The sequence below is a fragment of the Rattus norvegicus genome, chromosome 10, assembly GCF_021556685.1.
Source record: "Rattus norvegicus strain SHRSP/BbbUtx chromosome 10, alternate assembly SHRSP_T2T, whole genome shotgun sequence".
In the NCBI taxonomy this organism is placed as follows: Eukaryota; Metazoa; Chordata; class Mammalia; order Rodentia; family Muridae; genus Rattus; species Rattus norvegicus.
This window is the reverse complement of record NC_141543.1, coordinates 24,142,801-24,170,314: the sequence shown is the minus strand read 5'-3', so window position 1 is coordinate 24,170,314 and position 27,514 is coordinate 24,142,801. Positions and strand designations below refer to the sequence as shown.

At 45.9% G+C, this 27,514-nt stretch overlaps 1 protein-coding gene and 1 long non-coding RNA gene across 5 annotated transcripts in view; one reads left to right on the top strand and one right to left on the bottom strand.

Moving 5' to 3' along the window:
* Positions 1-507: 507 nt before the first annotated feature.
* Gabrp (gamma-aminobutyric acid type A receptor subunit pi) lies at positions 508-27,064 on the top strand. Of its 4 annotated transcripts, NM_031029.2 has the most exon segments (10): positions 624-788; positions 4,489-4,588; positions 5,493-5,611; positions 10,109-10,176; positions 11,535-11,752; positions 14,915-14,997; positions 20,222-20,359; positions 22,585-22,737; positions 23,384-23,571; positions 25,489-27,064. In NM_031029.2, coding segments are annotated over 9 exon segments (1,323 nt in total). In that variant the 5' UTR covers positions 624-788; positions 4,489-4,535; the 3' UTR covers positions 25,792-27,064.
* LOC108352198 (uncharacterized) overlaps positions 5,555-27,514 on the bottom strand; it is a 61,930-nt gene continuing 39,970 nt past the window's right edge. Inside the window, exons 3-5 of the long non-coding RNA XR_015631150.1 lie at positions 11,658-11,772; positions 6,397-6,535; positions 5,555-5,717 (exon numbers count right to left, since the gene is read on the bottom strand). This is a non-coding gene — a long non-coding RNA (uncharacterized LOC108352198). The remainder of the gene's footprint in view (positions 5,718-6,396; positions 6,536-11,657; positions 11,773-27,514) is intronic.

Here is a 27,514-nt window from a genome sequence, read left to right as displayed (position 1 = left end):
GTGTGCGCGCTGTCTTTGGAACAGAAAGACCTCTCTAAAGGAGTTTGCTTGAGACTTAAAGGCTAATCTCTGGGGATCTGGGATACAGCGAAGGAGACCAGAAAGCCCCAGAGTCACCCCTACATCTTCTAAGCACCTCTTTCCTAATCCTTAGGACTTTCAGTGTTTTTGCAACTGGAGGGTCTGAAGAGTCTCCAACTAACACAGAACTGACTCTGTTAATCCTAAACAAACTCAGCCAAGGCCAAGCCAGGACTGAGGCTCTCAGAAACAAATTAAGTTGTCCTGTGGATGTGAATGGGATGGTTAGGCTAGCTCCAATCCCTTTGCACCTTGTCAGAGGCATGTCCCCTGAAAGCAGAGTTTGTCACAGTGGTTGGAGCCATGCACTGACCTCCCAAGACATCTTGGATTGTAGCCATATTTCTTGGCTGAGGTTTGGGGGTATGGCTGAAAGGGGAGCCCAGAATCAAAGCAGAGATAAGCAAGATAATCAAAGCACAGCAAGAGCTGGCTGATTCTCACAAACCACCCAGGACCAGTCAGCATTCCACCAAGGGAGGAGCTGGAGGAGGCCTCGCCCACCTATACCTGGTTCAGCAGCTCAGCCTTCTCCAGAGAGAACTCGCGGGCCACTTCATCAGAGAGAGGATGCATACCTAGATCCCTAGATCGGGGTCAGGACTGGGATGGAAAGGACCCTGGGGACCCGAAAGAGCATGTCCTGTGTGAGAGTCCTGCCTGAGACCCGGAAGCACCTGCCATAACAGAGCCTCAACAGCTGCCTGGTAAGGGAAGTGCTGGCAGGCATCCCTGTGCTTGGAGAGAGGGCATGAAGGAGTTCCAGATGTGAGCCTGGCTGGGGTGGATGGGAGGGAAGGGAGGCAGGTCTGGAATTTGCTGAGCCCTAATTCTGCCTCAGGTCTTAGAGTACAGTGTGATGCCCTCTGCCAGAGGGGAGGAACGAACGTAAGCATCAGGGAGGGTAAAGCCACCCAAGAACAAGCGAGGGGCCCAGATGGGCACTCCCCTGCCTGGACTGCCTGGCATTGTGTGCCTCTCTACTGCCAGGCTAGACCCACAGGCACAAGGCACACCTTCGTGATTTTCTTGGGTGGACCCAGGGCACTAAGACCTTTCCTCAAGTCATGCCTGCCTGCCCACACATGACTCAAGACATGCTGAGGTGATGGGACCAGGGAACAGAGGAGAGTGTGGAAGAGGTCATGAGCAGAGCACGCTAGGCCTTTGAGGCATTTCTGTGATGGAGTGGAGGTGGGGATCCCCATCAGAATCACCTCTGCTTCTCAGAGCCAGGCTTGATTTTTTAAAATGCCACTGCCTCCCAGGTGACATTCAATTCCTGTGTCTGACTTGTTCTTGCTGAGTGGTACCTTCCAGGGATGGGAGGAAGAGCTTCAGCTCGGCATTGCTTTTGAGCCAGTGAGATGACTAGATTCCCCCAGCGGAAGGCATAGAACATAGAAGGGAATGAGAAGGGCCATTTATTGTTTGTGTTTATTCCCATTTGTCAGGTGGGAAAACCAAGGCTGAAAAGGTTAACTATGACTCAGTTTGGTCTAACTCCAAAACCCAGATCCACCTCTCCTGTGCAACTGCTGAAGGCTGGAGGGGGCTCTAGTCGGAATCTCCAGCTACCCCCTAGTGGTCTACGATCACCACTAAGCTCTGGGGCTGATCAAATTAACACGAACAACTCTGCAATCCCACCCTGGCTCTGTGGCATCCTCTGGAGGACAGCCGGTGACTCACCTTCTCATTACACCAAACATCCTGCTGCCTGGGCTCCTGATATAGGGTGGTGACAGGATGTGGGACTAATGGCTTGCTCCCCTCTGATGGAGCATGAACCTTTCTGCTCACATATCTCTTGTCCCCACCAGACAGGACCTCCGCTGGTCACTTGTCTGGCTTATCAGAGACGCTCGCTTAACTTTTAAAAGGTTAAAGAGATGGAGGGTATACAAGCCATTCCATGAACCCTCCTAAATTGTATCCAGGGGCAAGAAGAGGACGAGGAACCAGGAAGAAGTACAAAAGCACGCACGCACGCACGCACAAATGCTGGTTTTACAGCTGATGTTTTCGACCAGTGGTTTCCAGTGGCCATGAGCAAGCCTCCATTTCTTTTTCAGTCTTTACTGCCTCCACCCCCAGCCACCCCTTTTCCACTGTGAAAAGGAACAGGATAGGGTATACAGAATTTGCATGCCAAGATGGTCAGTGCCGACCTTATAAAAGTAAAAACTTTGAAAATAATTGGTAATAAGTAGATTGTGTGGCACGCAAGTGTTTGCACGTTGCCGGTATGAGCGACCTGGCTGTCTTAAGGACTAGGGAGGTGAATCTATAGAAGCTGATATGGGAGGCTGCAGCTGCCTTAGGCAAGCGCTCCTTTCTGGTTGCTGTGGTTAAGGGAACGGCTTGGATCAAGCTGCCCCTTACATGCTGTGTAACCCTGGGGGACATCACTTCCTCTCAAAGCCTTGGCTCTCTCCTTGTAAATGAGAATCATCTTAGCTAGGTCAAAGGTCTGTGAGGATTGGAGAGGGGCTTAGCTCAGGAAGTCGTAGAACAGCAGCTGTCCCACCCAGGAAAAAGTAACGACAAAGGACGAAAGTAACACCTTTCCCTTTTAATTTGTATGCATACAGATGTGTACATTTATAAATATGCAGCAGTGACCACAGCAAAAACACCCCAACTTCCCTTTCTAATTTTTTATGCAGACGTGTGTGTATTTGTAAATACAGGTGTGTGTTGGGATAAAAACCATTGTCAACGGGGTTGGGGATTTAGCTCAGTGGTAGAGCGCTTGCCTAGGAAGCGCAAGGCCCTGGGTTCGGTCCCCAGCTCCGAAAAAAAGAACCAAAAAAAAAAAAAAAAAAAACATTGTCAACAATGATACCATCTGAGGTATGAGGCAGAAGAGAAGAAATGATGGAGGGACTTAGCATCTCCTTTGGTTTTTTTTGTTTGTTTGTTTTTGTTGTTGTTGTTGTTGTTTTCTTTTCTTTTCTTTTCTTTTTTTTTTTTTGGAGCTGAGGACCGAACCCAAGGCCTTGCGCTTGCTAGGCAAGTGCTCTACCACTGAGCTAAATCCCCAACCCCTCTCCTTTGTTTTTTGAGCTAGGTCTTCTTCAATTAATTTCATTTCTTAAAGCAGTTTTAGGAATATTCTAAGATTGAGCTCCCCATACATGTACGACTGTCCTGACACTCAGCATCCTACACCATAGGGACATGTTTGTTCCCATCTATAAACATGCACATGGGCTGGAGAGATGACTCAGGGGTTAAGGGCACTGACTGGCTCTTCCAGAGAACCCAGGTTCAAATCCCGGCACCCATATACACTGCGCCCTCTTCTGGCCTCCATGAGCACTGCATGCATATGGTGCATAGACTGGTGCATATGCTGGCAAAACAACCCACACACATAAAATACAAATAAGTCTTATAAAACTATACATCTGCCCCGTGTGTGCTGCGATATACATCTCTGTCTTAATGAAGTTCTGTTCATCTTTATTTCTGTAATGAGCATGTATTGGTTTTGTCAACAGTATGTTATGTAATAAATAAGTGGCTTAGTATGACCCAAAGCTCTGGATCTCTTAGACTCTAGAAAGACTCACCAGGGTTAGCACAGGAAAGTAAGTAGCCAGAGTGGAATACCTGGGGAGGGGCCTGAACTTGAGGCCACCACTCTGCTATGCCGCCAGCACAGCAGGTCCAAGACTGCTCTGTTAGTTGCCTCTGCTCTCCGAGGGATGTCTGATCCCACATCCCAGGGAGCCAGGCCTCTGGAGCATGTTGTTCAATGGTCCTCTTGTGCACACTGGCACACAGCAGTTGAATGGTGTCGGTACTCCATCGATCAGGTCTAGATTAGGAGGATGCTGAGCATCTTCAGGCCAAGGCAAACGCAGGCTACTGCCGTCCTGGAGAAAACAGACAAGTCAGCTAGATGCATTCAAACTCACCCCATCATCCATGGGTTAAATGTACTCTCCTTGAACCTGTTACCTCAATGTAAAGCAGGGATAAGCCTGCCCACTGTGCATGTGGAAGATTAGGTCAGAATACAACCAGACTGGTAGGCCTGGACTCTGGACTAAATAGGACAATATCCGGTCTGGTCAGTGTGAATGTAGAGCTGGAGGTGTTAGAACAAGGACACAATAAGGACAATGTGGGGCTCCTAAAATACCCAGACAAATATGTGCCATGGACTGGCTAAGGGTGCTATTTCTGCTGAACCATTGTATAAATTCCACCCATATCAGGGATGGGTTAAAATATTAGCCTTCCAAATGACAGTGTACCTGGATGACACACAGGGAGCAGGTGTTAAACAAAAAGGTTGCAAAGAGGCTACTCCCAATGCATGTTGGGAAAATACTGTGCCTAGAAACCCATGGAGACTGTGAGGCTGGAAATAGGTGCCCCATTTTGTCTCCCTAGGTGATTTCTTCCTTCAACCTCTTTGTGTGTGAATCAGCTCCTTCAATATGAGCTACAGTCTCTATTTGGCCTTTGTGTGTCTGAATCTCCTCGCTCAAAGGTGAGTGGTGCTACCTCAGAACGGCCCAGAGTGAACTGCTCTGGTATGGTCATGTAACAGAAAGGCTGGCAAGCATTTTCCGCTTGACTTATGACAAGCCAAAAACCAACCCTTCTTTTCCCTAAAACATCAGAACAGTAAGACTTCTGTGCTTCATTCTATTTTAGAGAACAAGTTTCTAAAATGGTCACGAATGAATGGACTTGTGTTTTTCCGTAAGACTGTTGGTGAAAGGAAGTAGGAGAGATGGCTCAGTGGTTAAGAGTGCTTACTGTGTAATCAAGAGGACTAGAGTACAAGTTCCAGTGCCCATGTAACAAACCTGGCACCCCACAAACACCAGTAAATTTTGGGGCCTCTGAGTCAACTGATGAAAAGAGGAACTCTGGGGATTTCTATCTTCCAGCCTGGCCAAGAAAATTTGAGCCCCAGGTTCAGGGAGAGACCCTGCCTCAAAGAAATAGGTAAAGAGAAATAGGGAAAGGCATATGGTGTGCATGTGCGGGTACATATGCCTGTGCGCACACACACACATACACATACATACACACATACATACACACACATACATGCATACATACATACATACATACATACACACACAAAATCAATCAATCATCAATCAATAAAAAGAAAAGATGTTTGGAAGGTCTGCCAACTATCATGACAGTTTTCTCTATAGCAAGTGAGTAAGAAAATGGAAATACTAACTAGAAAACATGAGATTTCTACTTAGGAAAGTTACTATGTGAACACACACACATATACATGTACGAGCACACATACATACACACACACGTGAATGTGTGCACACACATATGAGAGAGGGTCAATTAAGCTCATGTCTATATATGTTTATCAATATTTGTACAACATAGGCATCAAAAGCCATTCTCTTTTCCAGGATGTGCATCCAGGGGAACCAGTTCAATGTGGAGGTCAGCAGAAGCGACAAGCTTTCCTTGCCTGGATTTGAGAACCTCACTGCAGGATATAACAAATTCCTCAGGCCCAATTTTGGTGGTAGGTTATCCTTTGTGACCAGGACAGCAGTTCAAAAGGACGGACCCAGGAAGAAAATGCAGCGGAGGGCTTCAGGGGGCTCTGCTGACTCCACCCTGATCGGCAGCTGGTTTAGGAAGTGGGAAGGATGGATGAGAACATTTGCCTGTGGTTTTCTGTACTACCTTTACAAAACGGACTCTGCATCCCCCGCCCCACACACACACTGGCAAGGTAGAGGTATGGTCTCCACCATTCCGGTGGCTGCAGGAGCTCCTGGCAACCCGTGACATTCTCTTCCTTCTCCCCTACTTCCACATTCACGGTCCCAGGAACTCACCATGGGCCACTAGCATTACCCACCAGCCTTCCTGTCTGAATACAGCCACCTATGATGGTCTCCCCTCATTTCCACCTGGATCTCCGCCTGGGTCATCTGCCTGCTCAGAATCTAAGCACTTGCCCCAGCCAGCAGCCTAGCCTGAAGTTCAGGAATTCCAGGCACTAGTTCGCCTAGCGTCTGTCTGCCTGTCATTCTCTCTTCCCACGATATTCTAGGATATGCCCCTAAAACGCCCACCAGCATCCTTACCCTCCTGGCCTCCATGCCTGTGAACAGGCTGCTTAGCTGCCTTGAGTCACCCTTCCAACTTGCCTCCCTAGAAACGTGATGTGACAGTTTTCCATCCTGTCTTGGAGACAAGGCTACCTACCCTCCTCTGAAAGGCTCACCTCGATTCCTCCACAGCCCACCCCCTTGTTTTGAGCACACCCCTGAATTACACCATTTCCCTGACATATTGTACCTTGCTTTACATCCCTGCCCCCATGATTCTCTCCTCTGAGGGTGACAGTTTCTGGTCAGATCTAGGACAGCATGTGAATCCAAGTCCACTGGTGGTCAGATGACAGAGGGGACATTGTCTCTTCAAGGTATTTGTTGGTCTGTAAAGAGTAAGGGGAAAGAGAGAAGCTGGAAGGGCTCTCAGGCCACAAGGTAAGGAAAGGGGGTTGTGGGGAGCAAGGAAGTCCGGACAGAAATCTCTTGAATAGGCTTGATGATGGGAACATTTGGGAAGGCTGCTAAGGTTCCTGAGCAAAACTGCCCAGCAGAGGACTCTCTGCCTCTGGGCATCCGTGATCACCCCTGCCTTAGTGTGCTACCATACATAGATTTCTCAATGGCTGAAGTCCATCCTTACCTGCCCAGCCTTGCAGCCCAGTTGCTGGCAGATTCCTCAGTACAGACACCAGGATTCTCAGGCACTCTTAACCTGTTCAGCTGAAGATTTGGACAACGTTTGGTCCCACAGATAGGATCTGAGACCTTTATGACAAGGACCTAGGTAGTCACAACACACCCTGGGTTCCCAGGCTTTACTACACACTAGCAACAAGCACATGCATCGAAAGAGTTTCCCCAGATCCATTCCTCTTGCTTCCTAGACCTCAAATCACTAAGTCTGTACATTACTCTTCCTGTTTGCGTGACAACAGGCCAACCAGGGGCCAGGAATGTTGGACAAAGAGGTTACTCTGAGAGCAAAGCTCCTAGAGTGGGCTTAAGGGAATGTGAGGCCCAGTTCTATCTGAGGTGAATGAGCAGAGGCTTCTCACTTAAAAGGAGAGAAAGCACAACACCATGCCAGGTGGCATTGTGTATTCCATCTCCTAATGGAACCTGTCTTGCTGGGCACCCCATAAGCCCATAGATGTGCCCTTGCCTCCTGTAGTATTTGGGCACCCAGCCTCTTGGCCACCTTTGTCCTTGAGAGACAAAACCTCTGTAGTATTTTCTAGGGTAAAGCAAAGGTTTTCAAGTGGGCGCTTACACGCACTGCCCAGAAGCTGACTTTTGCCATTCTTCTAGGAGAAAGGTGCCCTCTGGTGGCACAGATTATTCATATAGTTTCAGGGGATGAAAGCAAGCTGGTTCATAAAACAGCCAACTGTGACCAGGTCTGGACTAGGCTATTAGGGGGAGACTAAGCCCAAAACACCATGGAACTATAATTCTGTGTGCTCTTCAACTGTGCAGTTTTCAGAGAGGGAAATCGAGTGGACTCACTGGTTTTCTTTTTCTTTTTTAAAGATTTATTTATTTAATTTATGTATACAAGTACACTGTAGCTGTCTTCAAACTCACCAGTTCCCATAGATGGTTGTGAGCCACCATGTGGTTGCTGGGAATTGAACTCAGGACCTCTGGAAGAGCAGTCGGTGCTCTAACCGCTGAGCCATCTCTCCAGCCCCGACTCACCGATTTTCATGGTCCCCACTTCCACTGTAGGCGCTTAGCCTGTTTTGTTCAGCTATAGAGTAATGCCTGGACCTGGGTAATTTATAACAAACCCAAATGCATGAGCTTGTTGTCTTGTATTTAAATGTTGGCATTCAGCAATAGTCCAGTTGCCATATCATCCAATGGTAGAAGGAGGGAGTGCTGAAGAAGACAAAGGAGGGTTGAATTTACCCTTCCTGAATAGTACCAATCACAGCTGTGAGGCTGGAACTCTCGTAGCCTAATTACTTCTTAAAGCTCCCACCTCTTACTGCGTTTGCATCTATTAAATTTCTACATAAGTTTGGGAGGGGACAAACATTGGGACTCAGAACAGCAAGTTATATATCATTTAGCAAACACACACACACACACACACACACACACACACAAAATGGCAGAGAGCTTTAACAATGTGCTTGGGGTCACACCACACCAACCCGCCCCCCCCCCATCTTTTTTTCTCTCTCTCTCATCAGATCTTCAGATCTTCTTAATGCAATGGCAAAAGGCCACCTAACACCACACCCTTCCACTGCCCTCAAAAATCTTCCCATTAACACTTACCTTACAATGGCATTGGCTCTAGAACTCCATTTCCAAATTCCTGCCTACATTCTATGGCTTGGTTTTCCTGGGATTACTAACCCTTTAATTATTGGGTTGTTTTAACTGATTCTGACCAATTAGATGATTGGCTGTTTTGGTTTTGGTTTTGGTTTTGGTTTTTTCTTAGTTTCCTTAGAATTCCCATCTCTTCTCTGCCTGGTTTGTTGCCACAGTCCCCTGGGGCTCTCTCAGCTGTTGAATGTAACTGAGAGCTGCTTTATCCTGGGGAGCAAAGTTGTCCCCTCCCCAGCACTAACGGGGATTTCAGAAGAGAATGGGAGGACTCTACTGGCTGGGCGGGTATCAAAGCGTTGCAGGTGTGATGCCGGAGGCCGTGTGCAGGGAGTCATTTCTGAGAGTCCTGGAGGGACCAGGCGGGCACTGGGCATGCACTCCCTCCTGCTGTCACTGGCCAAAGCACTGACACACCATTGATGTCACTGACCTCTTGCAGGTGGGAAAACTACAGTTCTAGAAGCTTCAGTAACTTACCCCAGATGACAGAGCTAGGAGATTTCAGAGCTGAGGTCTAAATTCACACGGTTCACTCTCTTGGGCCCCTCTTCCACATCTCTCATTGAATGAGGAGGTTTGGCCTGGGTTGGCCTCATTGGCTTCTGAGAACAATGGCCCCTGTGCTCCAGTCTTCAGAACTAAAAATGGTCCTCAGTGGAGTCTTTCAATCTCCCTAAACCCCAGGCAGGACTGGGGCTCACGAAAGACTACATAAGACCAACCATGGTGACCTGGTTCAGGCAGGCTAAAACTTAGGGCTCCTAAGAAGGAAACATGAGTCTGGGGCCAGTAGGAGCCTGGCTGTGAGTAGCCTTCTATGCCATTTTATGGCAAGTTCCCTTTACGGAGGGAGAGGGAAGTCATGTGTGTACAATCATGTGAATGGATCTCTGGTCCACTCTACACAATTGGCCCTCCAGACACTACAGGAAAAATCTTCCACATAAGAAGGACCTTACCACTAACTTCGTTAAAATATATACTAAGGGACCAGGGAGCAGGCTCAAGGTGAAAGTTCTCACCACACAGCCTGACTCCCTGAGTCCCGTTCCCTGAATCAACATAAAAGCTGGAGATAGTGACACACATCTGTAATCCTGGTGCCCCTATGGTGAGATGGGAGGTGGAAATAGACCTTTCAGACCTCTCAGACCAGGGCAGCCTGGAGCTCGCTGTATAGCAACCATAATGAGAGAGGCCCTGCCTTAAAGCAAAGCAGAGATGAGAGCCAACTCCCAGAGTGTGTGGCTCTCCCCAGCTCTCTCTTTCTCTCCGAAATAAGTAAATTAATCTTAAAACTTTTTAAAATACCCATTAATTAATAATGGTGCGACCTCTCTTATGAATCATGATGTCCCCTTGTAACTTTTTATATTTTTCATACCAAGTGGTTGCTCCTGGGAAGATAAAATTAATTTTCTTATTTTTATAGTTCGGATTATTTAAATATTTCTAATATGCTGGTATTGCTTTTATAATTTCTATAGTTTTGTTTCCAACCCACTAATGTAGGCTGCGGAGTCTGAAACAAGGCAGGGGTGCAATGGGTGGTTGGGAGGAGGAGAGCTTGCCTTTGTGTTTCTGTGTAAGTCTGGTGTTTGCTTCCTTCTCAGGTGACCCAGTTCGGATAGCGCTGACTCTGGACATCGCAAGCATCTCTAGTATTTCAGAGAGTAACATGGTAACCCAGTGCCACCCCACACACCCCCACCCCCCAGAGAGTAACATGGTAACCCAGTGCCACTCCCCAACCCCCCACTCCCCAGAGAGTAACATGGTAACCCAGTTCTAGCCCCCCACCCCCACTCCCCAGAGAGTAACATGGTAACCTAATGCCATCCCCCCACCCCCACCCCCATTCCCCAGAGAGTAACATGGTAACCCAGTTCCAGCCCTCCAACCCCCCACTCCCCAGAGAGTAACATGGTAACCCAGGGCCACCCCCCTGCTCCCTCTCCTTGCTTTCAGTGGTGATGTCCTTTCAAGTTACTCAGAAACAGAGTGGCAGATGCCAGAGCTCTGTCTTTTAAGCAGAGACAGTAGATGTTTATACAATGGGTTTCTGAGTGTCAAGAAAGAGACAGACTCAAAGGCTGGGAAGAAAGAACTAGAAAAGGAAGTGAAAGATTGCCTGGAGAATAAAAAATGGAGAAAAAGAATGAAATCATAGTCCAGAGAGGTCTGGAGTCCATACAGTCTTTCAGTCAAGGGACAGCTGATCAAATTTAACAGTGTAATGGCCAACTTGAGAGGAAGGACACAGAAAAGATGAAGCCAGGAGGAAGGCAGTTTGCAATCCAGGTTATCAAAATTCCACGAGACGGGCATCTAGAGTAAAGGTCTTGTTGCCTTCAAACACCAGCCGCGGTTCTGTCCAGTGCTGCCGGAGGTATATAGCGGCTGTGTAGTCCTAGTCATCAGCTTAGTGATGACTGTGTTCGTGGGCAGTGCAGCTCTTATGTCATACGATAGTAGGACAAGACTCTGAAAGTGGGCCTTGACAGTATGTCTTAGTTAGGGTTTTATTGCTATAAACAGACACCATGACCAAGGCACTCTTGTAAGGGCAACATGTAATTGGGGCTGGTTTACAGGTTTATAAGTACAGTCTATTATCATCAAGGCAGGAGCATGGCAGCACCCAAGCAGGCATGGTGCAGGAGGAGCTGAGAGTTCTACATCTTCATCTGAAGGCTGCTAGCAGAATATTGGCTTCAGGCAGCTAGGATGTCTTATAGCCCACACCCACAGCGACCCACCTACTCCAACAGGGTCGCATCTTCTAATAGTGCCACTCCCTGAACTGAGCATATACAAACCATCACACAGAAGGAGGTATTATCTAAAATAAATAATGCACTTCGTTCTTTCATTGCTGCCAATGAGTATCGCGCCAGTAACTTAATTCACCAAGAATAATATGTGCATATAGAGAGCATATATAACGGGAGGGAAGGGAGTGAAACTTGGCCCCTTTCATTCTGTTTTTGGGGTCTCCCTAATCGTGCTCATCATTTGCATTCCTGGCTTTCCCCCTAGGACTACACAGCCACTATATACCTCCGACAGCGCTGGACCGACCCACGGCTGGTGTTCGAAGGCAACAAGAGCTTTACTCTAGATGCCCGTCTCGTGGAGTTCCTCTGGGTGCCAGATACTTACATCGTGGAGTCCAAGAAGTCCTTCCTGCATGAAGTCACGGTGGGAAACAGGCTCATCCGCCTCTTCTCCAACGGCACAGTCTTGTATGCACTCAGGTGAGCAGGCGTCTGGGAGTCTGGGGTTGGAGGGAAAGACACATGTAAATGACACATATATCCTGGGTACTTGTGACCAGTGCTAAGGCGGTCAACGAGTCCCCATTCCTCACAAATTCCTCTGCTTTATACCCCAGTGCCACTCAGAAGGGCCTCTCTCAGTACAGCCAGGCTACAGAGCACCTTCTAGCTGCTAGGTGCCAGGCCCCAAGCAGGAGACCCAGGAAGAGCTGAGTAAGACAAGCCAGGCCCCTGAGAGTACAGGCTTGTTAAACAAAGGACATATCTGTTGCCAGGACCCAAGCTGAGTCGTCAGTTGCAGGTTGATGGTTAGGGATAATGTTAAAATATGCTTTCACTGGGTTATGAACTGAACCTTTAAGGGTGAGGAAAGATAGCCGAAAGAGAAGAAAGGGGGCTGGAAAGCTAGCTCGGTGGTCGGGGTGGGGGGATCTGAGTTCAAAAACCTGTGTAAAAGGTGAGCCTAGGGCATGCATCTAAAAGCCCAGTACTGAGGAGTAGGGGCAGGTAGAAAAATCCTAGGGTTTCTAACCATTCAGTTTAGCCCTACCACTCACTTAAATGCAGAGTAGGCATGACAACCCCTGTCCATTCGGCCTTTGGGCGATAGAGACAGGATCTCTAGAGAAATGTCTGGCTAATCTACCTAAACCCGTGAGACCCAGGTTCACTAAGAGACCCTGCCTCAGTACAGAAGATAGAGAGTGATTGAGGGAAATACTCAACCTCTCAACCTCTCTCTCTCTCTCTGTGTCTCTCTCTGTGTCTCTCTCTGTGTCTCTCTCTGTCTCTCTGTCTCTCTGTCTCTCTCTGTCTCTCTCTCTCTCTCACATACACACACACACACACACAGGAGAAAGGGACAGGAGGTGGGAGAAGAGGAGAGAAGGGAGACCAGGAAGAGACATGAGCAAGCAGAGAAGTCTATATTAGGAATTCGTCTGTCACGGGGCTCAGTAGAGCAAGGTATCTCTACATAACATCTCTGCATATCTGAGACATGTTTGTGCAAAGAAGCAAAGTGTGAATCCCAAAGACTCTACCTACTTGCAGCTACAGGCCACCTCTCCAGATTGCCAAGATCTAACGTTCCCTCTGTCTCCTGGATTCCCCTCAATGGTTGGAACAGGAAAGAGGCTCTCTGGGTACTGTGGAAGGAAGCCTATACAAATGATTTGTCCTGTGCAAGGGCTGTGCACATTTGGACTTTCTGAGTCCCTGGGGAGCAGAGCAAGTATTAAGTAAGAATGGACTGACCTTTAATCACAAGAAGGACCTGAAGTTATAAACCAGGGACTGAGCTAGCAGATAAATAGCATTTCTGGGCATGCCTCAGCAAAACTGACATTTTACAGAGACCAGCCCAATCCCCAACCCCTTTTTCAAGAAACCTACTTCTCCTTTGATTTCCAGTCTGCATTTTCCCCCCCAAGCTTCCATGGGAACCTGTTTGCACAGGAAGCGTGTACATGTACACTTGTGTGCCTGGGGGTGTGCATCCACTGTGTGTTACTGCATATGGCACAATTAACCAGTAAATCATGGTTGATGAGGAACCTGTACTTCTGTCCTAAACAACTCTGTGAACTTAGGCAAGTTATGAGAACTTCAGGTTCCCCAACAGCTAAACAAAAGCAATAGCAGTTCATATAGAGAACTATTCAAAGGGTTAATGCATGTGATGTCCTCGGCGCAGAAATTGACTTGCAGTAAGCAACCTCTTATTCTCTGCCTCCCCTAAGGGGATGTAGAGCGCCATCAAGTTGGATGCTGTGCCATGAACACATCTGCCTCTAGAGTACCCAGCACTGTACTTCATAAACCCAGGACCTAGTAAAAATGAGCGAATGTTAAAAAGGAAGATTAAAAACCCGCCTTTTAAAAATCTCTACCGTGAGGACTTCGCTGATGTCTGTTTTAGTTGAGCACACTTAGGTGAACCCAGGATCCATGAGCTGTAGTAACCGGTGTCTTCTGAGTTCTCTATATCTCAATGCCAGCAAGGAGCCAAGAGACCAGGACTCCTATCGGGGCTCTGACTCTCAGAGCCTTGTGGGTGTAAGCAAGACCAGTGATCACTGCTCCAGCCCTACAAGGGGTTACCATGAAGATTACGCTGAAAACTTAAGTTCAAAAGCATCCCCAGGAAGAGGAAGTGGACACCAAGTCCTAGCCCTAACCAGGAAGCTACTTGTAATTGACAGCTGTTGGATGAGGGGAAAATCATTTTCTCTAGTGCAGTGACGCTGGATATGTCAACCATACCCCCGAGTAGCCTTCATGCTTGGGAGTGATTAGCCCATTCGAAACAGGTTCCGTGTGTGGTTTGTTTGGGTTGGTCTTACCTGTGTGCTTTTCTGTTGTCGTTTTGGTTTGGATTTGGGGTATTTGTTTGGTTGAGGGTGTGTGTGTGTGTGTGTGTGTGTGTGAGAGAGAGAGAGAGAGAGAGAGAGAGAGAGAGACAGAGACAGAGACAGAGACAGAGACAGAGACAGAGACACACAGAGAGAGACAGACACAGAGAGAGACAGGCAGACAGACAGACAGACAGACAGACAGAGAGAATGTGAGGTTGGGTAGGTAGGAAGTGAAGAGAGAAGGAAAAAAGGTGATCAAAATATACTATATGAAAGAAAACTTAATCTGAATTTTAAAAAGCATGCCCAGAAAGCTGAAGAGATGGCTCAGCCCTTGTTGCTCTGCCAAAGGATCTGGGTTTGAGTCCCAACACCCATAGGGTGGCTCACAACCATTCCTGGCACCAGTTCCAAAGGACTCAATGTCCTTATACACATAAAATACATCGACTAATGCTAAAACTATATTTTTAAATGTCCTCAACACACTGGAGAATGAGTCTGTTCTGTCATGTTGTGGACTTTTTTCTTTTTGCCTCTGAGCGGCCAGCATTCCAGCTTCCTCCAGTCTGGATCTAGTTCTAACTGAGTCTGACGAGTGCTGTGGAGCACAGAAAACCTCAGGAATGTTTGGATGCAGGCTCTAAGCCGCTTGTCCCCATAAGAGTCTGAGAGAAAGTTGTCTTGAGGCAGCCCTCCAACACTACTGTGAACTTCCGTTCTTCTGACAGAACTCTTTCTGAGCCGGCTTATTTGTCTGTTCGGTTTCTTTTCTTTCTTTTAGAATCACAACAACAGTTACATGTAACATGGATCTGTCGAAATACCCCATGGACACACAGACCTGCAAGTTGCAGCTGGAAAGTTGTGAGTATACATCCCGAAGAAGGCCCCAGGTGACTTTCCTGAGTGACTTCCGTCTGTTTGTGCAGGGTACCATATCTATGACTGGTCTTTGTTCATGTTGATCCACAACGGATTGAGCCATTCAACCTGTAGTTCCAGGCAGAGTCAGATTCCCCTCAAAGGCAAACAGCAACATTGTATCTTTGAGGGAAATCTCTGGTACTATTGTCCCTTAGTATCAAATATCTCCAGTTGTGAGTAGAGAGATGAGGGAAGAAGATACTTTAACATAGCTGATTGCATAGTTCCTGGTCAGTAAACTGAACTCATCTGCTAAATCTGGCCCATGGTCCATTGCTGGAAATACAGTTGTGTTATAGACAGAGATAGATGCCCACTGGTTTGCAGATTGCCTGTGGCCGCTTGATGTTATAACTGTTATAACAGAACTGAGCATTTGGAACAGAGTCTGCGTGGTCCACAAAACCTAAAATAATAACATTCTTCATCACTGCAGAACTGTTAGGAGCCTCAAGAGCTAATTCCCTGTCAAATTTCAAGGACTGTATCCTCTCCCAGACTTACATAACCATAGAACCTTGCTTCATGAGTATTTGTAGAAAACATCTTGATGAGACTGGATCTAAGCTAGATATTTATCCAGCTTAGGCTACTTACCCTCAGAGGATCTGGGATTCCAGATGTGTTCTTGTTGAATCATTCTATGGCTATGACGTTAGTCCACATACCCACTTTTGCTCTACCAAAACCAAATCAACCCTAGGTCCCAATGGAAGCTGATGCAGAAGTCCTGGACTTCACCAATCCCCTTTCCAATTGTTACTAAATGTGCCTCGTTACCCCCAGGCTGCCAGAGGCCTCAAAAGGATTCTTTTCTTTTTCTTAATGGAGATTCACTGTGGCCTCCAGCCACACCTTGCTACTCAACTGCAGAGGAAGTAGGGAAGCTAGTTGGAAAATGACTGTAGGAGGGACAGCTAATGTGATGATCTCAATCTGTCTTTGCCCTGTCACCTTGATCAAACCATTTTTCCATTTACAACCATGAAAATAATAATTAATAATAGAGCTCATTTCCTGATAATATCATTGCGTCCATGTGCCAGGCACTGCCATAAATACCTTCCAAACAAAACTGCAAGTGTTGTTTTCCTACCTTAGGATTACAGAAATTAAGAGTCATCACCATTTATCATCTTTCTAAAGGAACCTGAGAAGCAGAAACACTGGGGCTGGAGCCCAGATCTCTAGAGGGGCGGGACAATTCTGAGGACTCTGCTATTGGCCAACAAAGCCCATGAGGATTTTGTTATAGTGCCTTGTTTATGTTCTGTGATATACATTTTCCTAGAGTATATCATTATGTAGTTTTTAAGGAATCGTGTGGGATCGCTAGGTTTTCTAGTACCCATTGATAATCATCATATTTCCCAGACTGAGGGACCATGTGACATTTGTTTGGGATTCCCAAGTCCTGCCAAAAAGTAAGCTGAACTACAATGTGACTGTCAGACAGCAGACCCAAGTTTCCTCCTATTGGTTTCTTAGGAGCAAGGCCAGTGTTTTCTTTTCCTCTGTGTCTTAAGGAAAATATTTTGACTCAGTCTAATACTTCAGCTCTGCATATTTTCCCACTAAATTCTCCAACTAATCTGGATGTCTGATTGAGTCCCACCTGCCTATCCTCTGTTAGTCCATCCATTCAACAACTGCCCGCCTGTTCTGTGTTAAACACAGTGGCCAATGATCGCAATCCAAAGATAAAATAATTCACCCACTGTCAAGAAGTCCACTCCCTTACAGAGAACCCAGGACTTAAAATAATTCCGAAAGACTTGAGTGATAACTGGAAAAGGTAATGGCGCCATGGGAGCCTCTGAAATCAGAGGAGGGATTGGTTCCAGCTAGCTGAGAGGCCAAAAGGGAGGGCACAGTACCATAAGAACCAAGGAATAGCAAAGGTTTAGTAAGGAGAACAAAGAGGAGTTAGGGCGTGGTGGGGGTGGGGCGGGAGGGACATTTTCCCTGCCTCGCATGGGAAAGGCCCTGGCTCAGTCCCCAGCTCTAGGGCAGAAAAGCCAAATACTCAAAGCCATCACTGATGTTGATAATGGAGCTGCACCCACCATGGGCATGAGAACTTACTTGGTGCACATAAAGCTTCGTAAAGCGCTGAGAGTAAACGGGCATCTAAATTACAGCCCGGGAATTTCCTAGAATGGAAAATGGGGGTTCATGCCAAATGGGTGTAGGGCAAATCAATTCCTTGGGATGCGTAAGCAATCTCCCTTGTTCCTTAAGTAAGCGTCTCTGAATAGCCACCAGGTTGGGGCACCTTTCTTAGGGAGACAGTGTCACCGCTATGACTCATTAAGGCAAGCCCTGGGGACCACTGGATACTCTACACATAAGGGCACAAGTGGGCAACTCCAGGAGAGAAGAACCATTATGAGGAAAAAGCCATTCTTCAGACGTACACATTTAATTAAGGACTTAGGCAGATTAATTACTCTATTGATTCAGTGCATGCAAACCCTTCTCGAAGCAATGCAGCTGTTTGGTGGCAGAAGACGACTTGAGGTTGTCAAAAAGAAAAGCCATTCCCTCGCAGCGCAGGAGAAATAATTGCCTTCCATGTGTCACGACTGGGCTCATCCCAAATCCCAGGAGCGAGATTCTCCAGGCGACTTCAGCGCTCGGCATGCACAGACAGAGGAAGCTTCCACGGAATGCTTATTAGCAGGCATTTAGATATTAAAAAAGAACTCAGTAAGATGCACGCGTGCACACACACACACACACACACACACACACACACACACACACACACACACACCACATATCCACTAAAGAAAAGAACTTATATTATCTTAATTGCCCACATTCACTCAGGGACAAAAGATGGTTATAAATAAAAAGCTGTGAGTCTCTACTAGGAGTGAAACCAAGTACCCTGGTAGGAACTTGCACTCCTCGCCTTCACAGAGCTGTCTTCACTCCTTTGAGGTCCCGAGCTAATTTCAATGGCTAGCTTCCATTCAGCTTTGGATGATTCCAAAGGGACAAGCACAGCTTCACCTGGAAGTCCTCGTGGAGCTCAGGTGTCACGAGATAATGCCTACCGGATATTGACTCCGTCACGATGCTTCTTAGCACAGCATTGGTACCAACACCAGCATCCTATCTCAGTAGGCTTCGAGGCAATGGCAGGCAGGAGCCGTTTGTGTTTACCGCCACAGGTGGGCAACATCACCAGTCATGTGACATTAGCTAATGAGTCTCAGCTTCCTGCTCATCGGAATGGAAAAAGTAACAGAACCAGGCTCATTCAGTCACCTTCTATTAATCAGGTTTATTAGTCTATAATTTATGCGCCATAAAATTCACTTTTTTTTTTTTTTTTTTTTTTTTTTAGAAAGAGGAGGTGGGGGTGTTGTGTATCCTTGGCTGTCTTAGAATTTGCTCTGTAGAGGAGGCTGGCCTCAAACTCAGAGAACCTCCTGCCTCTGCCTCTCAAGTACTGGAATTAAAGGTGTGCACCACCCCTGCCCAGATAAATTCACCCATTTTTAATTTACTCATGATTCAAAGTTTTCAGTAAAATTACCAGCTTGTGTGGCCATTGGCAGGTTGCATTGTGGGAACATTCCTGTCACTTCCAGAGATCCCTCGTGCCTATCGTGAGCACCCCAGTTTCCTACCACCACTTCCAGGTACACTAACTTACATTCTGCTGCTGTGGATTTTTCTCTCGTGAACAGCTCATATACGTAAGACCAATACGATACGTTCCCTTTTGCGTCTGGCACTTTCCACAGAATGCAGTGGCCTGTCATTGGTATCTCATTCCCTTTGATTGCTCTGTACTGCTTCTTTCCAGCTTTTCAGTGGTTGGGCTCTTGGGTTATTCCCACATCTGGCCACTGTAGCTAATGCTGCTGTGAACATTTCTGTGACTGGCACTTTGTTCCCCTTAAGTAAATACCTAGGAATGGAGTTCTGATTCAAGTGATACCCTTATTATTTAGAGTTTTAGGAAGTCATTTTGTTTCCCAAAAGTGGTTATATATCTTACACTCCCACCCATGATGACCTTGTCGATATCCTCAGCATTTTCCTCATCTTGTCCTTATTATTGCTGTCTTAAGGAGTATGAAGTACTGTACGTGGTTTTGCTTTGCATTTTTCTAGTGACGGATGACATCGGGTCTCTCTCTCTCTCTCTCTCTCTCTCTCTCTCTCTCTCTCTCTCTCTCTCTGTGCTTAGTAACTATGCACACTTTTTCTCAACCAGGACTAGAGATCAACAGTGTTTAGAGATCAACAGTGTTGCAAGGCACTCAGAAATTGCTTACCAAGTAACAGACACTGAAATTATTATACCACCATCCATGGGCTTTGGGGTTACTTCCTGAGTGAAGCACAGTGCTGGGTTTTGTCTCTTACTTGTGTGTATCCTGAGAGAGTTAAGAAACCCCTTAGAACCTGAGAGTTTGTGCACAGAATGGGCAAAGGACTCCTCAAGTCTAAGGTGCAATAGATCGTGAATAAACATATCTTTAGGAGAAAATGCAAGCTCTGCTTCACACACATGAAGTAATAGTAAGATCCAGTACAATTTCAGACACGTGAAAAAAAAAAAGTCCATCTTAAATCTGAAGAAACACAGAGATGTCTACCTTAGGATTGTGAGCGCATGAGAGAGGTGTTACATGTCGTGTAAGGGCTTATAAAAGGTAACTGTTGTCAGTGCCATCAACGGATATTGGTAAAGCTAACGTTTATCAAAAGCACATATTGACAGATGCTCATAAAGTGGCTGGTTACAGACTGTCTTAGTTTTGCATTTATGCTAATGGGAAATAGGAACAGACTACTTCCAAAGTCCCAGGGAACATTATCAGAGCTTAGACTGCTCTGAAAGGCAGAATCTAGCATGAGTCTCCTTGTGATAATATGCTTTGTAAGTGTCATTTAGTAGTGAAAGACGCCATTTTTATCATCTGCCAGGTTTTATGAATGCTTATAATAGAACTACTTCTCAACCAGCAAAGGATTTCGCTGTGCAGTGCCTGAGAATCCTTGCCAGCTTTTGCATGGCGTGCTCCTTCAGACTTAATAGAACCAGAGAAAGTCTTGCTGGTCTCCACTGTAGATTTCCCAAACCAGCTCAGTCTGAGGTATCCTTGCACTGACTGGGGTTCCCTCTCCTCTCCTCTGCCAGGGGGATACGATGGCAATGACGTGGAGTTCTCCTGGCTAAGAGGGAACGATTCGGTACGTGGACTCGAAAACCTGCGCCTTGCTCAGTACACCATCCAACAGTATTTCACCCTGGTCACCGTATCCCAGCAGGAGACAGGTAATTCTTACGACCCATCACACGGAATAAAAACTCCTTAGAGAAAGGGCTGGAGAGATGCCTCACAGGTTAAGATCACTGACCACTCTTCCAGAGGTCCCATGTTCACTTCCTAGCACCCATGTCAAGGCTCACAACTGTCAACTGTCTGTAACTCCTTTTCCAGGGGAGTCAATATGGGACCTGGTCTTGTGTGCACGCCTCACTCAGGGTTGACAGGGTCTGCTGGAGAGAAAAATCTCTGGGCCAGCACTGATGTTTCCCCAATCATCTTTCTGGGATTTTCTGACTGCTCAAATGCAGCATTCCCTTATACATAAAACTCACTCATGTCTCTAATGAGAACACCGGTCACTTTAATAACGTGCTCCCCGGTGAAGAAGACAACAGTAATACCATGCGATCACCTAGTTACCGATAAATCGCCTAGTTACCGATAAATCAATCACCTAATTACCGATAAATCAATCACCTAGTTACCGATAAATCACCTAGTTACCGATATTACCGATTCATCATGTACAGAGCTGGATCTCTGGGAGTTGCTGGCTTTAAGTGGGTGTTTTCTTTTTCTTTTTTCTTTTTTCTTTTTTTTTGGTTCTTTTTTTCGGAGCTGGGGACCGAACCCAGGGCCTTGCGCTTCCTAGGTAAGCGCTCTACCGCTGAGCTAAATCCCCAGCCCAAGTGGGTGTTTTCTAAATGGTACAATTCTCTTCTTGGTTCCTCCTGGTCAAGTTAGGAATATTTTGTTGCATCGATATCTGTAATCTTTAAAACCTTGTACTTCAGTTGAATCTAGATGACCTTAAAAATCAAAACCAGGCTGGAAAGATAACTGTCTGCTCTCAACTGACCTGAGTTCAAATCCCAGCAACCACATGGTGGCTCACAACCATCTGTAAGGGGATCTGATGTCCTCTTCTGGTGTGTCTGAGGACAGCTACAGTGCACTTATATATAATAAATAAATAAATCTTTAAAAAAAAATCAAACCACACCTAGAGAAAAGACAAGAAGGGAAGCTACAGCTCCCTACTGATATCCCCACATGTAGTGTGTGTACACCGGCCATTTCCTACGTGTGATCCTGTAGTGATACCTCCAACATCAACAAAAATTGAAGTATAGAGGCTGGGTGTGTCACTCAGTCACGTGCCTACCTCGTAAACATGATGAGGAGAAAGGCTGGGCGCACCAGAAAGGCAAAGACTTTGTAGCTCCCTGGCCAGCCGCCTAGCCTACTTGGCAAGCTCCAGGCCAGGACAAGATCCTGTCTCAAACAAAAAGCTAGATGGTGCCAGAGCAACAACAGCAAAGATTGCCCTCTGGTCTCCACAGCATTCGCACACGCACATACACATGCATGCACACAAAAACTAAATTATATTTAATAGGCCTGCTTTACAGTAATCTTGAAAATAATGGGCGTCTTAAATAATCTTCATTAACCAGGGATTTATTAACAACTTACCTTCTGAATGCAAGACTGAGAAATGTGAGGTTTGCCCCCCTGGGGTTCAGTCTAGTGAGCTAGATGTTAGGAAAATCAGTTCTCTGGGAACCCCAATGGAGGAGTTAGGGGAAGGACTGAAGGAGCTGAAGGGGTTCGCAACCCCATAGGCAGAACAACAATATGAACCAACCAGACCCCCAAAGCTCTCAGGGACTAAACCACCAACCAAAGAGTACACGGGCATGGACCCGTGGCTCTAGCTGCATATTTAGCAGAGGATAGCTTTGTCTGGCATCAATAGGAGGGGAAGCTCTGGGCCCTGTGAGGGCTTGATGCCCCAGCATAGGGGAATGATAAGGTGGTGGGGCAGGTGGGTGGATGGGTAGGAGAGCACCCTCGTGGAGGCAGGAGGAAGGGAGTGGAATGGGGGTGTTTTTGGAGGGGAAACCTGGAAGGGGGATACCATTTGAAATGTAAATAAACAATAACCAGTAAAACAAAAGAAAATCAGTGCTCATGGTGCTGAAGGAATTCTTTGATAAAGAAAAGCATACGGAGAAAAACATGAATGCTGGAGTCAGGTAGCAGCAGCCCTGTAAATCCCACGCCAGGCAACATCGAGGTCCTTTGAGGTAACCAGAATGGCAGCTCATAGTTGACTAGAGTTTGGTACTGGAAGACTTAACGTGATTATGATTTCACTAAACATTTCAAGGGCCAGGTGTTCCTCTGCGTGAACAGACAGGATTTTTTATCTCGTTTGCACTCTCAGGAAACTATACGCGGTTGGTTTTGCAATTTGAGCTTCGGAGGAATGTCCTGTATTTCATTCTGGAAACCTACGTCCCTTCCACCTTCCTGGTGGTGTTATCCTGGGTCTCCTTTTGGATCTCTCTCGAGTCAGTTCCTGCGAGAACCTGCATTGGTAAGCAGCGCCTGTAGGCAATGTCTAAGAACTAGGTGAATCTGGTGCTTTTCTATCAATATTTTCCTTGATGGTTGGGGTCCATTAAAGGAGCTAGTGTCTTGAGAAATTCCTTTGCACAGAGAGAAGAATGGATACACAGAGAGAGAAAGATAGCATCAGGAGGATTGTCTTTTTTTTATTTATTTATTTATTTATTTATTTATTTATTTATTTATTTTATTTTTTTTTTTTTTTGGAGCTGGGGACCGAACCCAGGGCCTTGTGCTTCCTAGGCAAGTGCTCTACCACTGAGCTAAATCCCCAACCCCGGATTGTCTTTTTAAATGTGTTTTATAGTGACAGAAGAGAAGAGCTTGTGAGCCAACAGTCCATTGGTTACTTTATGGATTTGATCGCCCATCTCTAAAAGAAGACAGGAGATGCCATGTTTAAAAAGCTATGTCACTTGTGTATCTGCTCAAGATGAATAAATCAACCCAATTCCAGAAGGTCACAGACTCTTTAAAATGAGATCTGTACTTTCCTGAGTCCTGTCCTCATCTTGCTCCCGAGTGGAGCCAACCAGCCAGATGACAGAGGTCAGGGCCGGGGGAGACAGTGTCAATGGAATACCAGTGTGGAACATTCCTACTTGTTTCCCCAGGAGTGACAACAGTGTTGTCCATGACAACGCTGATGATTGGCTCCCGCACATCCCTACCCAACACCAACTGCTTCATAAAGGCCATTGATGTTTACCTGGGGATTTGCTTCAGCTTTGTGTTTGGGGCCTTACTGGAGTATGCAGTTGCTCACTACAGCTCCTTACAGCAGATGGCAGTCAAAGATAGGGTAAGGAGTGTGAGGGGCGGGCGTTGTCTCTGGTCCATTGCTTGGATGGACATGCACTACTCCGAAGAGGTCACTGGGGTTTGGTTGCCTTTGTTCTAATGAATCTTATCCCTACTAAGGTAGGCACATTTGGAAGTCAAGGTGCCCCTTGACCTAGGTTGTCCTTTTCAATTTTTTCCTCTTTTTTTCAGAGCTGGGGACCGAACCCAGGGCCTTGCGTTTGCTAGGCAAGCGCTCTACCACTGAGCTAAACCCCCAACCCTAGGTTGTCCTTTTCATCCAGTGAAATAGGGTATCAGACTTTAATTTTTTAGCAGAAAACTGTTATTCATATGCAACATGAAGGGCAAGCATCTAAGAAAAAGCCCAATATCAAAGTAGACATGCTTAGATGTTCACACACTTCAGATCAACATAGAGTTGCTACTTAACTCTTTTCCTGCTGTTTTATATTCTTTTTTTTTTTCTTCTCTTTTTTTCGGAGCTGGGGACCGAACCCAGGGCTTTGCGCTTGCTAGGCAAGCGCTCTACCACTGAGCTAAATCCCCAACCCCGCCATTTTATATTCTTAAACTACATTAAGTAGCAGGTTATCAAAAACCATATGTGGGAGAAAATACTTTGTAACAAAATCCCAAAAGACAAGGAGAGTAGAGGGTAGAGTTGGCAGTCTAACCCCAAACCTCTTTGCTCCAGTGTGATGTATTGTTTTCCTCACACAGTAAGCAACAGGAGACCCTATTAACTATTACTCTTTTTTTTAAAGAATTATTTATTTTATGTATATGAGTATACTGTAGACACTTCAGACACACCAGAAGAGAGTACTGGATCCCATTGCAGGTGGTTGTGAGCCACCATGTGGTTGCTGGGAATTGAACTCAGGTCCTCTGGAAGAGCAGTTGGTGCTCTTAACCGCTGAGCCATCTCTCCAGCCCCAACTATTAGTCTTTATAGCCCCAGTAGCCCCCGGGGTTATTTGGAGACTAAGTTTAATCGATATTAGCATACCGAAGCTCATACAAACAAACAAACAAAAATAATAGGAATCAGGTTTGGAAAAGTGTCACCTTACGCAGTGTGCTGGGACCACGAGGATCCAAGAGTGATGATGCAACAGAGGAACCAATGGCTTTGTCATTGTGTTTGGCCGTTGTGACCAATCCAAGGACCAAAGACAAAGCATGTGTACCAGCCAGTACAGAACGTGGATTTCCTGTGTTTTCTGCTGTACAGGCTTCCCTAATAGCACATACAGATCCAGACATGCCAGATTGACAGGTGAGGGTTGGAGAATCCCCAAGATCCTCTATGGAAGACACCAGTATGCACCCCCCCTCCCATGCCTGTGCATGTAACAACAAATGCACTGTGGGCCATATGCTAGTTTCTTCACATCTGAGCATCTCAGAATTCAGGAAAATGATGCCATCATTCTCCTTATTTTATACTTGAGAAGTTTGTTCTCTAAGCAGTGAAGCAACCCAGCCGAGACCCCACATTCTCTGTCATCTGCCCCTCGTTGGCTGGTGGAATGTTCCTGATTTGCAGGGAGCGTCGCTGTGTCTTTGTGTGTAGCAAAGATCATGCGACACAATGGGTTTATAATGTCTTTCATAATCTCTTCTCTCTGGAACAGACTAGAACCTTACCGAATACCTAGTAGGTGCATTGCAGGGTTTTACGCTGCCTAATCTTCCCCCTTAGTCTCATAAAGGAACAAGCAATATCATTAGCATGTTGCAGACAAGGATCTGCATCACACCTTAAAGCGAACTAGGTAACTAAAATTTCAAATAGCAACAGACTGAGATTTAAGCCCAGGTCTGCCATCTTCACCGCACACTGTTCTTCGCAATGCCATCTGTGTACCTCACCGTGTCCTGTCTTCTGAGCTAACTGTTGTCTATGAACCAGGGGCCAGCAAAGGACTCAGAAGAAGTCAATATCACCAACATCATCAACAGCTCCATCTCCAGCTTTAAACGAAAGATCAGCTTCGCCAGCATTGAAATTTCTGGTGACAATGTCAACTACAGCGACCTGACGATGAAAGCCAGCGACAAGTTTAAGTTTGTCTTCCGAGAAAAGATCGGCAGAATCATTGATTACTTCACAATTCAAAATCCCAGCAACGTGGATCGATATTCTAAACTACTGTTTCCTTTGATTTTTATGTTGGCCAATGTATTTTACTGGGCATACTACATGTATTTTTGAGATGCCATTGAACTCTTGCATGCCATGTGTTTTTAACGGAATAACAACGATGCTCAGGGTAGTCCAGGACATGTGTGTGCACTTCAGATTAGAAATGGGCTAATGTAACGATTATTCAAAGTTGTGTAGAAGTCCTAGTGCGACCAGATTCTATAGTAGAGTCATTATGAAGCAAGCCTTTCTTCTTCAATTTTGGACAGAACCACCTACTTGCAAACCTACTCAGAGTTAGTATCAGGTACATAAAACACGAAGAAGTTTTGAAACTTATTCTAGAATTCCTAATACAGGATGCTGCCATGAAGACTTGCTGGGTCAAGTCTCTTAGTTAGTCACCTTGACTCCACATACTAGCGAGGTACCAAGTAGACCAGAGTACTCTGTCAACTGCTTGTCTCCGTTGACCTGTTGACCAAAATGTTGGAGTATTTACCAGTGGCAAATGTCCTGTTTCCTTCCAGGAGGAGCTTTCATCCCTGGGCTCCAGTGACCAGGCAGGAGTGATCTCTATTCAATAAGGAGCCAGAGTACCCAGATATAAGTAGCTTATCTTAAATAGATACCTTTCCCCCAACCTTTCTAGCTGAACTGCTTTGAGTGGCTTATCCTGAGTGAGCAGCTGACCACTGGCCCTGAACAGTCCTGACTGTTCTGCATTGTACAACCCACATGGGCTGTCTCTTCTGAGTTCAGCCAGACTCACCCTGACCAAGGAGCTCATGTGTGCCTCTCTCCCTCTTGCTCCTCAAGAGTCGCCTATCCGAGGTTCTAATTCCGCCTCAATTATTTCAAAGACTCTTGCCATCTTCAGTTCTTTAGCCTCCTTTTCTAATGAACCCTCAGCTTTCCCTGTCCTTTCTACACCAACACAGAGCTTTAGATGGTCTTTCCTTTCATGTCCGTTGGCCATGGGCTCTCCTTCCCATGATCATGGTTCTGCTCATAATTCCATCTCCGTGAGCTTGATTGCCTGGCGCTTAGCAAATGTTCCTGCTCAGAATTCTCTGTGTTCATTGGAGTACACCCTTGAGCTAGGTGTAGTTACACTATTAGAGTTCTTAGTAAAATCTCTTTGTATTTTGTATCTGTCATATGCGTTCCTAAGGAGTGGGGTTAGGAGAGGGGGAAATGTGGTTGAGTGATTCAATCATATTTGTGATTTTTTTTTATAAAAATGTTTAAAACATAACTTCACCGAGGCCTCATTTAAGCTACTGAATAATGCAAATTGTAAATATGTGGAACTATAAAAATAAATACATCGTACGAGCTACTGAGTGGTAATTGCAGAAGAATGTGAACACATCCCAAATACAAAAGATAGTATAATGCTAATTAATCCTCACATCCCTCCATGTTCATGTTTCCTCCCACCCCAGACAACACACGTGCACATTCACACACCAGGAGAAGAAATACAATTTTTAGTATGAGAGTATATTTTGGGAGAAAGGCAACCTTTAGATTTTAGAGCCATTGGAATTCTTAATAAAAACTGCGAATTCCTTACATCTGTCCCACATATTCTGCCTATGCAGAGTATTATCTATACAGGTTTTATTCAAAATACTAATTTTAAAGCAGTGCTTCTCAACTTTCCTAATGCTGCCACCTTTTAATAGTTTCTCATATTGAGCCCAACCATAAAATTATTTCCATCTCTACTTCATAATTGTAATTTTCTACTGTTATGAATTGTAATGTAAATACTTTTGGAAATAGG